The sequence below is a fragment of the Amphichorda felina genome, assembly GCF_050947745.1.
Source record: "Amphichorda felina strain 45539 chromosome Unknown scaffold_6, whole genome shotgun sequence".
Classification (NCBI taxonomy): domain Eukaryota; kingdom Fungi; phylum Ascomycota; class Sordariomycetes; order Hypocreales; family Bionectriaceae; genus Amphichorda; species Amphichorda felina.
In genome coordinates, this window is record NW_028145044.1 from 562,979 (window position 1) to 577,306 (window position 14,328).

The window sequence follows — 14,328 nt, forward strand, 5'->3', positions numbered from 1 at the left end:
TGGAGTTGGGGCAATTGGGATCATGATGGCGCAGGGGGATTCACGGTTCATGTACATCAACTCGTGTACGGTGCGCCTGACTACCTGTATTTACTAGTAACGAGTGTCTGATTAATCATACAGGCCGATGATTTCGCCGACAACGCTGCGGTAGATACCGTCGGGGTCGAAGTCGTCCTTGACCGCCTTGAATCGCGCAAGGTACTGTTTGTTGCCTGTCAGCAAAGAGATCCTCGGATCCTCGCCACTGGCTCCTCGGGGAAATACTTACGTCCGGATCAAGGTGTCTGCTCGCCCGCTTCAGCACGTCGCGCGTGTTCTTGGTCCAGTGAGCACGGCAGACGAACTCGTCGACGAGCGTGTTGGCCAGGTTGATGTCTGTTCCCCCACCCTGTTAGCATGGACTGGCCCATCCTTTCCCAAAGAGCTTTGGTATTCGCGACTTACAGAACTCCTCGTTGTAGCGCTTCTGGTCACCGACGCTGGGCCGGTACGTGGGGAAGTCAAACATGATGGCGCCCTGGCTCCAGTCCTCGCCGTCGGCGGTGCCCGTGGTGACCTGGCCGAGAAAGTCAAAGTGCGGCTTGCCAAACTTGATGTTGACGCCGCTGCGGTACGTGGCGGCCATGATCTTGCCCTTGCGCTTCTCGTCGTCGAACAGCTCGCGCACGCGCCTGAGCATCTCGGTGGCGCGCGTCATGGGGAAGGCCAGCTCGAGGGTGTACCCCTTCAGGCCGTACTCCCACACGGGCTTCTGGCCCTCGTACAGCCCGCCGATGAGGATGTCGTAGTTCCACCCGTACACGGGGAAGTTCTTGATGGGCTCGTTGGTGCGCTTGTCGCGGAAGTTGGGCTCCTCCCACTGCCCGAAGAAGATCTCCTCGGCGAGCCAGTTGGACGACGGGAGGTACTTGCCGCTGTCGAGGAGGGCCTTGGCGGCGCCGGCCTCGAGCTCGGTCACGGAGAAGGTGTTCTGGAAGCCCTCCTGGTCCGAAGTCTCGGCGGGGACGACGTCGTAGTAGCGGTGGTGGAACTTTTTCTTATACGGCCACCACTAGGATATGGTCAGGGGGACTGTCACTGATGGGTCCATGTTGGGAGACTTACCCAGAGGTTGGCAGTCTCGTACGGGGCGATGAGGGCAGTCAGGTTGCCGTCGAACACCTCGTCCTCGTCGAGGCTACATTCCCTTTCAGTATGACTCTTAATGCTTTCTGGATGTGGCACTTACATTCTCTGTTTCGCCCAGACCTTGGTCTCGGGGTAGATGGATAGCCTCAGGCGGGCAATGATGCCGAGCAGACCCAGAGAAGTCGATGCCGCGAGCCACTCGTCGTTATTCTCGTCTTTTTCGATATGGCGGATCTCACCATTACCATCGATGATGTCCAGTGCCTGGACACCGCCGACGACGACAGCGGCCTCCCGGAGCGACGTCCGATGGGCGCCCATGGCGACGCAACCGCCAAGGCTAATGTTCCAGTTGACCAGTCCGGTACCGATGTTGGCATTGTGCTCGTGAAGCCACGCAGAAAGCCTATTATCCTCTCCTTTAGCATGGCATCTTTTCATAGCGTCAAGGGGCTGACATACTGCAAGAAGGTGACACCGCCCTCAATCACCACGCTCCCCGACTTGGCACCAGGCTCGAGGTCGAAGTCACTGATGCCGTTCACGAATTCGGTGCGGATGAGCATGGTCTCATCGTCGGAGCACTGCGTGTCGTACCACATGTGGCCCTGAGCGGCGGCGCGGACCTGCAGACCACGGGCCTTGGCATCCTTGACGAGCGAGGCGACCTCTTCGACGCTGGTGGCGTCGTGCACCTCGGTGACGTTGTAGCAGGAGGGGGACCCTTCCCCGTCAAAGGTGTTGTAGACGAAGGCGGCGCTCTGGCCCAGCGACAGGGCTAGGGCGAGGGCATGGCGGAGGCCGAACATGGTGATGGCGGTCTGGCGATGCCTTCGGTGTGTGTGTGTGCCCGGCGACGAGCGAGCACCCAGGGCCAGTATCCTTTTAATACATGCTCCGTCACTCAACCCCAGGGTCTACAGCGGCCGCCCGTCGTCCTTCCTTGATCACTCGATGTCATGAGGCCCACCTCCCCTTGTCGGGACCTAACCCAGCGCGATTCTCCAGACACGGGCATCGACAGGGCATCCCACAGAGGGGTCTTGGCAGCATGGCAGCCTCGGTCGTAATAGCCTAGTTGTCAAATGAATTCCCCCCGAGCTTCCATCTCCTCCCCGGGCATGTGATGGCGATCCCACCCCCAGACCGGCCACAGCAGTTGAATAGAGCCGGTGCTTGGGCCCGCTGGGTGGATGGCATGTGGAGTGAGCATCCCTGCCTGGCGCCGGCAGAAGCTCTGGACGTTGCGGAGAAGGAGGCCGGGGTGCATTAGGATTGCGCCGAAGCGATGCTACGCTGGGATGAGCACTGCTGGAGGTCATTGGCTGATGCCCTGGCAGCTTCAGATTTGACAAGATGGATTCAGGGAAATCAGGTTCAACGGTTGCATGGAACAATGCGGGGGAGAAGAGGAGAGCGGTCGGATGGGGAAAGCTGAGCAGCGGCCAAGCCTTGGCTGTTGTTAACGGGAACGAGACGTGGAATTTGTTTGTCCGGAGAGTAGTATTGTTTGTAATTGTGCTCGTAATGCTAAAAATATGATCCTGCTTGATTTCTAGATGTAAACATTCTCAACCACGATGACGCGTTGTGGGAACGGTGTTTGCTAGCGTGACCGAGGAAGCAATAACTGATGCATTGATAAAGCATCGAGGTTCGATATATAGAAGTTTTATTAAGGCGCCATGCTAAATGCCGGTCCCATTCCCGGATGAAAACATACTAGTTAGCTAACGTTTAGCTAGTTTATTACCTAGGTTTTAGCTAATCTTATGCTTTTAATAATATATAAACAAAATAATATATACATATATAAACTAAAAGATTTTAAGATGGTCAATGCCTTGGTATCGCGCTATAAGTTACATCTTCGCTAGTGCGTCCGGGCGGACGTGGTAAACTTCGACACCGATGCCCTGGCCGGAGACATCGAAGTCTATGAAGAGTAGACGGTCTGGGCAAAAGTAGGCGAGGGAGATATTCTTGAGTAAGGCCTGCTGAACAGTATCAAAGGCGGGGAGTTTCGCGCTCCCCCTCGGCGTCGGCACCAGGACGCTCAGGCGGGGCCTTGTCCTCACCTTCCTCCTCGCACTCGCCGCTGCTTTCGTCGTCGGAGTCGTCGGAGTCGTCACTCTCCTCCTCGGGCTCGGGAGTCGGCGTCTTGGCTCGTGGGTTGGCCTTGGACCTGGATTTGCCCTTCGCAGCGGGACGATGGCGAGACGGAGCGGCAGCACGGGCGGGCAATCGACGAATGGAGGAAGGACCAGCAGACAACACGCGCGTCGCAGGCGTGGGAGACAGAGAGGGCAGCATAGGGAAATCCAGGACAATCAGTACTAATCTAATCGGAGCAGTGAGGCCACGAACCGTTCCCGGACAGCGAAGGCAGACGGGGCGGGGACACCTCGGGTTGGGAGGCGCGGGCAAATTCTTCGACTAGACGGGCTATCCGATCGGCGCTTGTCAAATCGCGGTTGGCGCCTCCCTAAAGGAGCGAACGGACAGAATGACGAAGACGGCGCAGAACTGGCGAAGAATTGGTGAAGAACTCACGCCACTCGGCTACCAAGGTCAATCCCAGCGCCTGTCTGGCACGAAGCCGTAAATATCGAGGAAGAAGAGATCACCGTACCCGCAGACTATTGCACCATCTTGATAGCCTCATAGCTGCGGAGCTTGGTCAGGACGGCCTTGACCTCGGCGACGTCGTCTTCGATGCCGGCTAGGGGGGGCTCGGTGCCGCCGACCGTCTTCATAGCGACGTACTCGGTGGGGTAGCCGGCCGCATTGAGCTGTTGCTGGAACCCGTCCTAAGTAACTGGATTCTTCTAGGCGCCGGGAACAATGACTGTCTAATAAGATCATGGTTGGTCATGTCGAGGTGGCGTTTGGACAGTGGACTTACCGATGGTGGGGGTTACGCTTTCAAAGGCGGCTCGAGAGTCAAAGTTCCGATGTCTATTCATGACTCAACAAACCCAGGAGCAACTCATCGTCCTTCCACTTCCCGAGAGCCTCGTTCCTCCACTGGTCCCAGCCCTCGTCCGGGTAATCGAAAGCCCGCCGGAGCCCGGCGAACAGATCCCTGAATGTCTTCGCATCCAAGGAAGAGCTCTCAAGACCAAGCGCGAAGAAGAACCGCTGGGCCTTCTGCCCTTGGTGACGCACTCGGCGAGATCTTTGCGGCCTCTTTCCTGGAGGATGGCAGCTAGCCGGACCTCTTCGCCAGCCAGCTCATTGGAGCCGCTGTAGAATCGTCAATGGGCCACATCATGCACGGAGAACAAAAGGCCTCAGGCTTGGAGGCTGCCTGGGTCCATTCCCAGTCTATGATCCCCACAATGTCGAAAGAGTCGTTGACCAAAATGTGGTCGCCTTTGTCGTCCGGGTGCTTGAGGAAGAAGCGCCCTGCCGATGCGCCGTCTTCATGTCCCAAAGCGTCGGCCACAATGTCTAGGCGGAACCGATGGGCGAGATACGTGTCCACCGGACAGGCGGCATCAATCTCGCCGCTGGCTATCATTGTGAGATAGGACTTGATGACAGCCCGTGATCCCTCGAGCGAAGAGGAGAAGGGACCGATGGGGCCTTTGCCGACCTGGAATGTGGATTGGTGTGCGAGGCCTTGAATGCTCACGGCATCCCCCTGGGAGAGAAGGGAGCCCATTGCATCGAAGGGATGCTTTCCTAGCTCGAGGAATATATCGGCCAATTGCTGCATGATCTTTTCCCTCTGCGCGGGGGTCGCTGAATTCTAGTCGAGAGGTGGTCTGGTTAGCTTCTCTATCAGGATGTAGCTGACCTTAAGCGGGTTCTTGGGGTCGGATCCGGAAGCCCAGTCAAAGACCTTGGGTGCAGGAACGCAAGTGTGCTGCTGGAGGAAGATCATGGTAGCGGCCTCGCTGCGGAGAATGCAGTCGAGGACTTGTTGCGGCGGCGATGAAGTCCTCGCGAGGCGAAATCGCGCCAGCCATTTGACACCGTCCTGGAAGGTGATCTCGGCGTGGCAGTTCTGGTTCCCCATCATGGCAGACGGCTGCTTCCTGGATAAGTCGACGGCTGCTTCCTGGATAAGTCGACGGCACATGACATGCCTTGTCTAAGCGTTGACGCGTGGGAGCAGAGTTGGGCAGCATCTACGCAACTGCGTAGCTCTTCCATGTGGCAGGCCTCGGTGGCTACATATTGGGCTGAGTAGGAGTCCCAATCTCCCTGAACCGATCGGGATGAGATGGATAGTGTGAGAAATGCCACTGGCAGAAGACACACCACGGACCTCTGGTGTCGGGCATTTATGCCACGGCTCTCGACGGTGCTTGCGGCAGAGGTGTCTGTCGCACAGCAAGCAGTCTCCCGCAATCTGCGCGGCCGGTTGCCCGCAGCTCTCCCATTCACACGACCGGAAGAGCATGGTGAAGGTGTTAAAAGGTGCGCACAATGTAGCAGCTGAGATTGAGATGGAGGCCCAACGTGAGGAGCACAAGGTCTAAAATCCAACGTCAACGGACGGACCCTGATTGTCTTGTGCCCTTGACTCCATGTTTGTTGACGAATCCGGAATGACCAATGAATTATTATGCCGCTGCTCTGCCGTCGTGGATCCCCAGGCCCGGCTGCAGGTTGAAGCCAATGCTGAAGTTGACAGCAGTGGGTTCGGAGGCCCGTAGCAACTGGAGGCAACGGGGGCAAAACGGGCTGTGCTCTCAATGTATGGGCGACATCTTTGCGTGGGTTGGCATCTGTCAATGACATACTCCTTTCGTGCTGTGCAGGTCTGTTGGTAGTCGGAGACGAAAGACTTGAAGTACTAGACCTCGTGGCCACCCGAATGTAAGCAATGATGTAACACCTTCTATTGAGCCCGGTCTGGGTGTTGGGGGCCGGTGGCTGGTTGGATGTACGTGCATGTACCCGTACTATGTACGAATACTCATTGGACCCACGAGTAGGTAAGGGCGAGGCCACTTTTGTACATGTAGCTGATATCGTTGATGTTTGTCGTGTTGGTTGTGTTCATGTTGGTTTCACGCCCTAGGCGAAGCGGGCATGTGTGTATTTAGATCAAGTCCCCTTGAGCCGTCTGGCGTCTTGGCACATGTCGGGGTACTTTCCCCAGAGGGACCACAGAAAAATGGCCATTATTACATGTCCTTAATGTTACTTACATGGATCCAGGCACTGGCGAGGTGTGCTTGAAGTTGGGCGTAGATATGTATGTGGTGCGGCGTAGCACCGCTTGAAGTCGCCACGCGCAAAGAACATTGCCTATCGCTGTGCAATGACGCAACCGCCAGGCGGGTATAAGTAAGACTGTGGGCCTTCAATGATCAATGCCACTACGACGTAAGGTATATATGTTGTGCATTATTCAACTGATGTACCATCGGCCGGCCGGGAATTCCCCGCAAAAGGACGGCATACGGATAGACCGAACGCATCGCTCGGATCTCCGACCCGAGCCAAAAAAAAGCCGGCTTATTATCCTAGAAGCCCGACGCAGAACAACACCTAACCATGTACGCAGGTGGAACAGGCTACCACATCCATGGCATGGAGTCGCAGCGCGACAACCAGAACGCTGCGGGAATCGAGAGATTACTGGGTCGCCAAGTCTCGGCAGTCCCTAGACGCCTCTCGCGGGTTCTCTACATCCCCAGCCATGGATCATCGCAATTTCACCTGCCTCTATACGACGTGGGAACTGAATTCAGGACGGCCATTGGCGATGCTCTGATCGGGAGCTCCATGTTTACAACTAGGCTAAACTTTATGAAGACGCCTTCCGGGGAGGGAACTGACGGTCAAGTCCGGTATCTTGTTGATGTCGAGAAACGACAAGTTGGAGATGGAGAACATGTCATTGCCCAGATACGGCGTAGAGCCCTGGGCGTGGTCGATGGTAAAGACGCTGTGTATGCCATTCCGGTGCGCGTGTACGGCATAATAGCTGCTAATGCCCAGGCATAGCTCTCTTCTGATGGACACCGGAAGCGATGCCTTTAAGCTTAAACGCGGCTCGCCCGACTCTGGTCCAACCGACGTCGTATCCGTAACCCCGGCCTATCCCGTTCCAGATACAACGCTCCGCGATGGGGCAGTCAGGCACCCGTGGTACTCATTTACCCCGGGCGGCTCGAGCGAGATGCAATGGCGGTCCTATCCAGCATCTCACGGGCCCCTCCGGCACACGCTCGTCAGGACCGACAAGTCCCCCCAGGATCCCGGTGAGCTCCCTCACGACGACTGTGTCGAGGCCATCTACCAGCATATTGGAATCAGTACCCTTGATCTCTGCCACCGGGAGAGCCAGGGTGTGCTGATGCTGCTTGACGGGTTGGACAGGGAGGTGGAGCTCTTGTACATTGGTAGTCTGGTGGGGATGCTGTGGCAGGTCCGGCGACAGAGTACCGTCAAGGACGACGCGTCTAAGAGCAGCCAGACCAAGAAGATCCTCAGAAAAGTATTCAAGAAGTGATAGTGGTCCCTCGAGAGCGGTAGACCATCCATGGGGAACGACGTGGACAAACACTGCAGGACGTAAGATTGATCCGGAGCTGGCTTAGCGACGAATGTGTTGGAAGCAAGGATACGATTTGATGTCGGTAAGACGGCAACGCGGCCTGTCCGTGTGGCACGTGTACATCTTACACGGAAGCAACGGCACAGACCAATTTGCCCCAGCTGACATGGGTATTTTGGTAATACTGTGATGAGGTGGAACGAGATGTGGGCGTCTATTGAGCCTATGTGTGTTGTTGTGTACCGCAGCCTTCAGTCTGCTGTGTGGTGGGGCGGAAGTCACGATAGGTACATGCTAGGCGGAACTATCGGCTCAAACCAATGTGTGTCACAGCGAACATTGATGTCTTGGCACAGGTCTGGTTTGATATAAATATTTCGTGTAGTGCACCATTCTTTTCATCCATTGCTTCCTATCCTTTATACTTTTATTCTTTGCCTGGCCTTTCCAAAGATTGTGAAGACGGAGACACTTCCGACAGCTCAACCCTCCTCCCGCTACTGCCACTGTCAATACACCTATCATTATACAACACACAAGAGACCGTCTATATGGGCTCCCTCAAGATCCTAATCTGCGGCGGCGGATGCGCCGGCCCAGCCCTAGCCTTCTGGCTCGCGCGGGCCGGCCACCGCGTCGTCGTCGTCGAGCGCTTCCCCGCGCTGCGGGCATCAGGCGCCCAGATCGACCTCCGCCAGCAGGGCATCGAGGTTGCGAAGCGCATGGGCCTGTATGACACGATCTATAGTAGGAGGGTCGACGAGGCGGGCACCGCGCTTGTCGACTCCCAGGGCCGGGCCCTGGGGACCGTCATGGCCAACGACTCGGGCAAGGGGGCGCACGCGCTCACGGCTGGCTGTGAGATTATGAGGGGGGACCTGGTGCGGATCCTGTACGAGGCGACGCGCGACAATGTCGAGTATGTGTTTGGCAAGACGGTGGACCGGTTTGAGCAGGACGACAAGGAGGTCGTCGCCTACTTCTCGGACGGATCCTCCGACACGTACGACCTGCTGGTCGGGGCCGATGGCCAGGGATCCAGGATCCGCAAGGCTATCCACCCGGCTGGTGCCCCAGACCCGTATGTGTCGACCGGTCTACACATAGCATACTGGGTCATCCCGCGCGCCGAAGGCGACGACAACATCGCCAGGGGATACGTCAGCAGCGGGGGCCGCATGATCATGCGCCGGACGCACAGCCCGACCGAGTCGCAGGTCTCCTTCATCCTCAAGGACAGCCAACCCGAGGTGTCGAGCGTGCCCAGGGCGCCGGTGGAGCAGCAGAAGCAGTTCTGGACGGAGCGGTTCCGCGGCGCCGGGTGGCAGACGGACAGGTTCGTCGAGGGCATGGAGACGACGGAGAACTTCTTCTGCCAGGAGATCGTGCAGGTGCGCACCGACACGTGGTCTAGGGGCCGCGTCGTGCTCCTGGGGGATGCTGCGTACTGCCCCTCGCCGTTCACGGGCCTGGGCACGACGAGCAGCTTTGCCGGCGCCTATGTGCTGGCTGGGGAGATTACACGGCACAGCGACGACTTGCCGCGGGCGTTTGCAGAGTACGAGAGGAGGTTGAGGCCGTTCATCAACGAGGCACAGAAGCTGTCTTTGCGGGCGTGGCACCTGGTAATTCCAGATACGCAGTGGGGGGTCAAGGTGGTACAGTGGATTTTCTGGCTGGTATGTCTTCTCCGCATCCCAGCTTTGATGGAAATGTTTGAAGGGGAAGAAAAGGGCGGTTGGTCGTTACCGGACTATCCTGAGATGAAGCTTTGATGGGTACATGCTGCCTAGGTCCACGTTGTGTGTACGTTATGTGTGTAGATATCATTGATGTCAGGTTGGATTGGAGTAAAACCTCCACTTGCATAATATAGTCAACCCAGCTCATACACAGTTTCCAAGTTGAAAACCATGTCTCTTCTGGTATGTGTAGCCCCAAAGTGTATGTACGTACATGCACATACCCGTATTCACAGCCTAGAGCCCTCCTTGATCAGCCTATCTGGAACAGGCACATGCACCGCCCGAATAAACTCGGCGAACCCCTTGCCCAGACAGTCCAGCCGCTTGGAGCTGCTCACCCCCCTCCCCAGCGGCCCGTACACGACAAAGTGCACGGCATATATGTTGGGGAACTCGACCCTCTCGATAAAGTACGAGTCGCTCCAGTCCTTGCCCATGAGCTGCCGCAGCCGGTCCCGCGTCATCAGCGTCCGCAGCCAGTCCCACTGCTCAGCCGTCTGGACGAAGAGACCTATGTTGATGTTGGCACCCTTGTCGCCAGAGCGGGCGAGGGCGATGTCCCCCAGAGGGCGCATGGTGGTATCGCCAAAGGATGGGAGAGACACTGGCCTCTCAGTATCATAGTTTGCCCGCGGCTCCAGGGCCTCCGTCTTCCCTGGCGGCCCAACCGTCATCTTCACCTCGTGACTCCCATCGATGAGCGTCACCGTCTCATCAATCTCACCCTGCGGTACAACCGCCGGGTAGTATCCCAGGAACGGCTTGGGTGTCAATGTCCTCCAGTCCAGCGAGCAGTGCATGCCCGGAAAATGCGACATGAAGGTGGAGATCCACGCGCCGGCGACCTTCCTCAGCGCCGCCGGATCCCGCGCCTGCGAAAACACGCGCATGTACGTCGTGGCCGCCAGCTGGCCGTCCGGGTTGTCCATGGGCACGCCCACGCGCTGGAAGTCGAGCACGTCGAGGTCGCCCAGGGCCTCCCACTGGCGCAGCCTCTCGCGCACCTGCGCCTCTTGCATGTCCCACTTGTGGCCCGTCGCGTAGCCCGACGCGTTGACCAGCAGCTCGCTCTGGTAGCCTGCGCGGTAGAAGACGGCCAGCTTGGTGGTGGGCGGAGGGGGGCGGCCCCGGACTCCCGAGACATGCACGCGGTCGGGGGATTCTTGGCGTACGCGGATCTGCGAGAGATCGGCCTTGACGTCGCTGTTGAGGTAGATGTTGCCCTGCAGCTCGTACAGCAGCTGACACTTGACTGTGTCGGCCGTGACGAAGCCGCCCAGGCGCTCGTGCTTGGTGACAACGCACTCGCCGTTGCGTGAGATCTCAGCAATGGGGCAGCCAATATCGAGAAAGGCCTCGACGGGGTACTTGTATGCACCGGCAAAGTTTCCTCCCGTCACGTAAGTCGAACACTCGATCAGGTGGCCACCGACGAGAGCAGCCGCCAGCTCATCGTAGTCTGTCTCGTTCCACTGATGCCACCACGCAGCTGCGGCGATGACGGGTGAGGCATCGGCGACGCGGCCGCATATGATGATGTCGGCGCCTTCGTCGAGGCCCTTCTTGATGGCGCGGTATCCAAGATAGGCGTTGGCTGCGACGATGGGCATGCGCTCGGGGTCCTTGAGAAAGGTGAGGATGCTCTTGTCCAGGCTCACATCGGGGTTCGCGCCATCTAAGTGAGGGATGGGGTTGGGGCCTCCTAGGAGTTGGTGAACGCGGTGCATCATATTGTCGCCTTCGACGTAGCCCACTCGGAGGCTCAGTCCTTTCTTTTGGGCCTGGGAAAGTCAGAGAGCTTGTTCATGGTCGGGATGACGACTGTATCGCACCATCTTGTCCACCTCCTTTGCCATGCCCCGGGGGTCGAGGCACCCGCCGTTCACAATGACCTTGATGCGCTTCTCGTTAATAATGTCAAGAGACATGGTAATGCCTTCATATGCGCTCTGGACCCAACCTGGTCGCTCAGATGCTGCTGCGGCTTCGGCATTATCGGCCATGTTGGCCTCTAGAGGTCACCAGTCAGGTCGATAAACATAAGAACGGTACCTAGGCATGGCCTCACCCGCCAGATAGTCGCCCGTAATGACATCGACATGGCCGTACTTGGCCTGGTTGTACATATGCAACGCAGGATCGGTGAGGGCCCCGGAGCAGTTGGCCACACGGACCGGGCGTTCTTTGTTTGCCATTGTGGTCATGTTGAGATCAATTATAGGTCCGTAGATGATTTAACTACCAAGTTCTAAGCAGAGAAGCAGATTCGGCTTATTAAAGGCCATGGTCGGCACTGGTGACTTCATATACATGGCAAGATCGTCGAGGTCTCGAGTGGGGGAGCGAGTCTAGGCCGATCTGTGTGGGGAACCGAGGCATCGTGTGTCGTTGGAGTCGTTGCTGCACTGCATCGAGAGTGCCAAGATCTGTCCCGGGTTTGAGGAGGGTAATATACTCCGTCATCGTATTGCCCCGCCAATGCTACGGCGTGTTGCGTACTGCATCTGGGGGTTTGAACCCGTTGGTGCCAAGGAGCTCATGCACGCTCTTTGAGGGTTGTCTGGGCTTCAAGGATTCATGTCGCATGTACTTATAATAATAGTCTTGAGGGAAGGTCAGCTAATCAGACTTCTAGAAAGGTGACATCCAAGGGAGGTATATTTATGAATACTACATATGTACAGGGAAATATTGGGTCAGACATTTGTCTCTGGGCCTGTGACTCCCACTCCAGCTGCATGAGCCGCCCGGAGCCATCGGAGGCGGCCTTCTCGCCTAGCTCGAGGTGCCTTCCTCTACCATCACCCTCTGTCAAATCGAGCGGGACCCGCGGTAATCGTTTTCTCAGCTGCTACCTGCATCTCATGCAAAGTATTTCGCGTAGTGTGGACGACCACGGGAGAGCTAACTGCTCTTTCGGCTGAATATGAAAGCAGCCCTCGTGAGTTGTGCGGTGTATATTTGAGCTATGACTTGCTATAAATTTGAAATCTCCAAGTCGCCACCCATATTCGCCGTACACCTCGCAAGATCACCTTCAATGGATCAAAGCCCAGAACAGTGACAACAACGAAATGGTCAATGCGGTCGGGACGAATGGATTCTGCAAATCAGTTTTCTGACCAAGCGGAATCGTCCACCCCATGAAGAAGAACAGCATGGGCATGACACGGGCGACATTGTACATCATCATGGCCCCGAAACTCTGCAAGTATCGATAGTCCGCGTCGTCTTTATGGGGGAATTTGTCCTTTGTAGTCGAAGAAAATAAACCCTCTTCCCATTTCTCACACTGTATAAAGTCGGGGCACATCTAGTCAAGGTCAAATAGGAGGATCACTTACTTGGTAGAAATCGCAATGCGAATATCTCCACACGCTGAACCAATTCCGGATGAACCCTCGCAGACGAAAGTAATTGACCACACAAGCACTTCGCTGAAGACAGCGCCAAGAGCCCATATGTCAGTCCCTGAATTGATATTAAGATGAGCCCTGGCTTTCTTATGCTTGAGGCCGTACTCGTAACACTCCGGTGCGGCTGGGTTCCAAAGTGTTAGTAGAATACATGATGCTGTAGATGGGGTCCATGAAGTAAGTTGGTCAGGCATCGGCCTCAGAAAAGAACGTGTGCGTCAATGCGGAAGTTGAACAAAAGGGTCAGTTTGGGAAGCCGGGTGGGATACCACGACGCGATTATTCTGAAGTTCTAGTAAGTCTGACCTTCCATTTGAAATTTGTATAAGGGTCTTTTCCCACGTTTTGAGCCGAGCTGAGTCGTGCCCTGTTGGGTCCCCACCCATGTCACTGGTCATTGAGGGGTGAGACTGACCAGTTGCACTTTGAAGCATGATGCGACTGCATAGTTCCTCCTGTCAGGCTCTACTCGGCCTTGGATTCGGCCTAATAAGTGTAACATTACCTTCAAACAACATTGTGTTGTGATCGGCCTGGGCCCTGGAGTATGTTGGCCCTAACCATTTCTTTATAGACCGCGAAAGTCGAAGCTCCCCGTCATAGAGACACACGCTAGATGTCTTGCGTAGACGCCGTGATGGCTCAGACTGGGGATAGTCCGTGGAATAGAATATCAAAATATGGAATCATGTTGGCTTTCCACTGTTTTCCATTCTGCTGTGCATACCCCCGTGGCTCGACCATCATACTCGTTCACGTTGACGACGTCCCATCAGCCGCCAGTTGCGCTTCAATCTTCAGGCACTTGACGCCACCTGCAACCAGTCCCTGGAAGCAGCTCAGGTTTCTAATCCATTGTGGTGTAACGGCTAGCATTTGGCGCTTTCATTCCTGCAATGGGAAGAGTGCCGCCAAGATCGGGGTTCGATTCCCCGCAATGGAGACTTTGATGTCTTTTTTTTCTTTCTTTTTTTGCCGTCCCTCCCAGATAGAAACTCTGGTTTTAATGAACAAGTAGGTGCTTTGGCATAGGCAAGCAGATCCCCCCGAAGTCGCTCTTTTGCCCTGTAATTAATTGTTTTGTATACCAGATCCCAAACCATTCAATACCCAAACTAATTTCACGCCTAGGCACATTCATAGCTGTGTACTGCAATGCGCCGTGGTATTTAGAACTAATATTAAGACTCGACGAATGGACGCTGTAACGAATGTTGGTTGTGTGGCTTGTGTACATGGGCAAGGTAAGTACTAGTATATTGGAGGATTGGAGTGATGTGTAACGTATATATTGTTTAGAACGGAGATGCTCTCCTATCTTTCCACCTACTGGGTATTCTCATGTCTCCCAACAGTCTAAAACACAAATACTTGGATACATATTAGTCTCTTGTAATTGAAGGGCTAGGTCGAGCTGATTGGGTGTCGGTAGCCGTTGGATGGGCTGTACCAGGCGCGGGAAACCATCTAGAAGTATAACGGGACAGGCGAGGTACACAGGTAGGAAAGGCGTTAG

General features: G+C 55.9%; 6 protein-coding genes and 1 non-coding gene across 7 annotated transcripts; 3 read left to right on the plus strand and 4 right to left on the minus strand.

Moving 5' to 3' along the window:
• Positions 1-111: 111 nt before the first annotated feature.
• Positions 112-1,940, minus strand: ACO1O0_006015 (uncharacterized protein; the record flags this gene model as incomplete). Its single annotated transcript, XM_083195413.1, has 6 exons — positions 112-204; positions 272-378; positions 448-1,054; positions 1,108-1,180; positions 1,232-1,537; positions 1,594-1,940. 6 exons carry the CDS (start codon positions 1,938-1,940, stop codon positions 112-114), a joined length of 1,533 nt encoding a protein of 510 aa, XP_083048429.1.
• Positions 1,941-3,138: 1,198 nt separating this feature from the next.
• Positions 3,139-3,887, minus strand: ACO1O0_006016 (uncharacterized protein; the record flags this gene model as incomplete). The annotated part of the gene is made up of 3 exons (XM_083195414.1): positions 3,139-3,467; positions 3,499-3,616; positions 3,780-3,887. 3 exons carry the CDS (start codon positions 3,885-3,887, stop codon positions 3,139-3,141), a joined length of 555 nt encoding a protein of 184 aa, XP_083048430.1.
• Positions 3,888-4,339: 452 nt separating this feature from the next.
• Positions 4,340-5,155, minus strand: ACO1O0_006017 (uncharacterized protein; the record flags this gene model as incomplete). Its single annotated transcript, XM_083195415.1, has 2 exons — positions 4,340-4,885; positions 4,934-5,155. 2 exons carry the CDS (start codon positions 5,153-5,155, stop codon positions 4,340-4,342), a joined length of 768 nt encoding a protein of 255 aa, XP_083048431.1.
• Positions 5,156-6,645: 1,490 nt separating this feature from the next.
• On the plus strand, positions 6,646-7,606 carry ACO1O0_006018 (uncharacterized protein; the record flags this gene model as incomplete). The annotated part of the gene is made up of 2 exons (XM_083195416.1): positions 6,646-7,043; positions 7,099-7,606. The coding sequence occupies 2 exons, from the start codon at positions 6,646-6,648 to the stop codon at positions 7,604-7,606; spliced, it is 906 nt and encodes a 301-aa protein (XP_083048432.1).
• Positions 7,607-8,202: 596 nt separating this feature from the next.
• ACO1O0_006019 (uncharacterized protein) lies at positions 8,203-9,426 on the plus strand (the record flags this gene model as incomplete). Its single annotated transcript, XM_083195417.1, has 1 exon — positions 8,203-9,426. The coding sequence occupies one exon, from the start codon at positions 8,203-8,205 to the stop codon at positions 9,424-9,426; it is 1,224 nt and encodes a 407-aa protein (XP_083048433.1).
• Positions 9,427-9,623: 197 nt separating this feature from the next.
• ACO1O0_006020 (acyclic terpene utilization AtuA family protein) lies at positions 9,624-11,591 on the minus strand (the record flags this gene model as incomplete). Its single annotated transcript, XM_083195418.1, has 3 exons — positions 9,624-11,177; positions 11,229-11,407; positions 11,465-11,591. The coding sequence occupies 3 exons, from the start codon at positions 11,589-11,591 to the stop codon at positions 9,624-9,626; spliced, it is 1,860 nt and encodes a 619-aa protein (XP_083048434.1).
• Positions 11,592-13,663: 2,072 nt separating this feature from the next.
• On the plus strand, positions 13,664-13,755 carry ACO1O0_006021. The gene has a single exon. It is a non-coding gene; the product is annotated as a tRNA-Glu (tRNA).
• Positions 13,756-14,328: the final 573 nt, after the last annotated feature.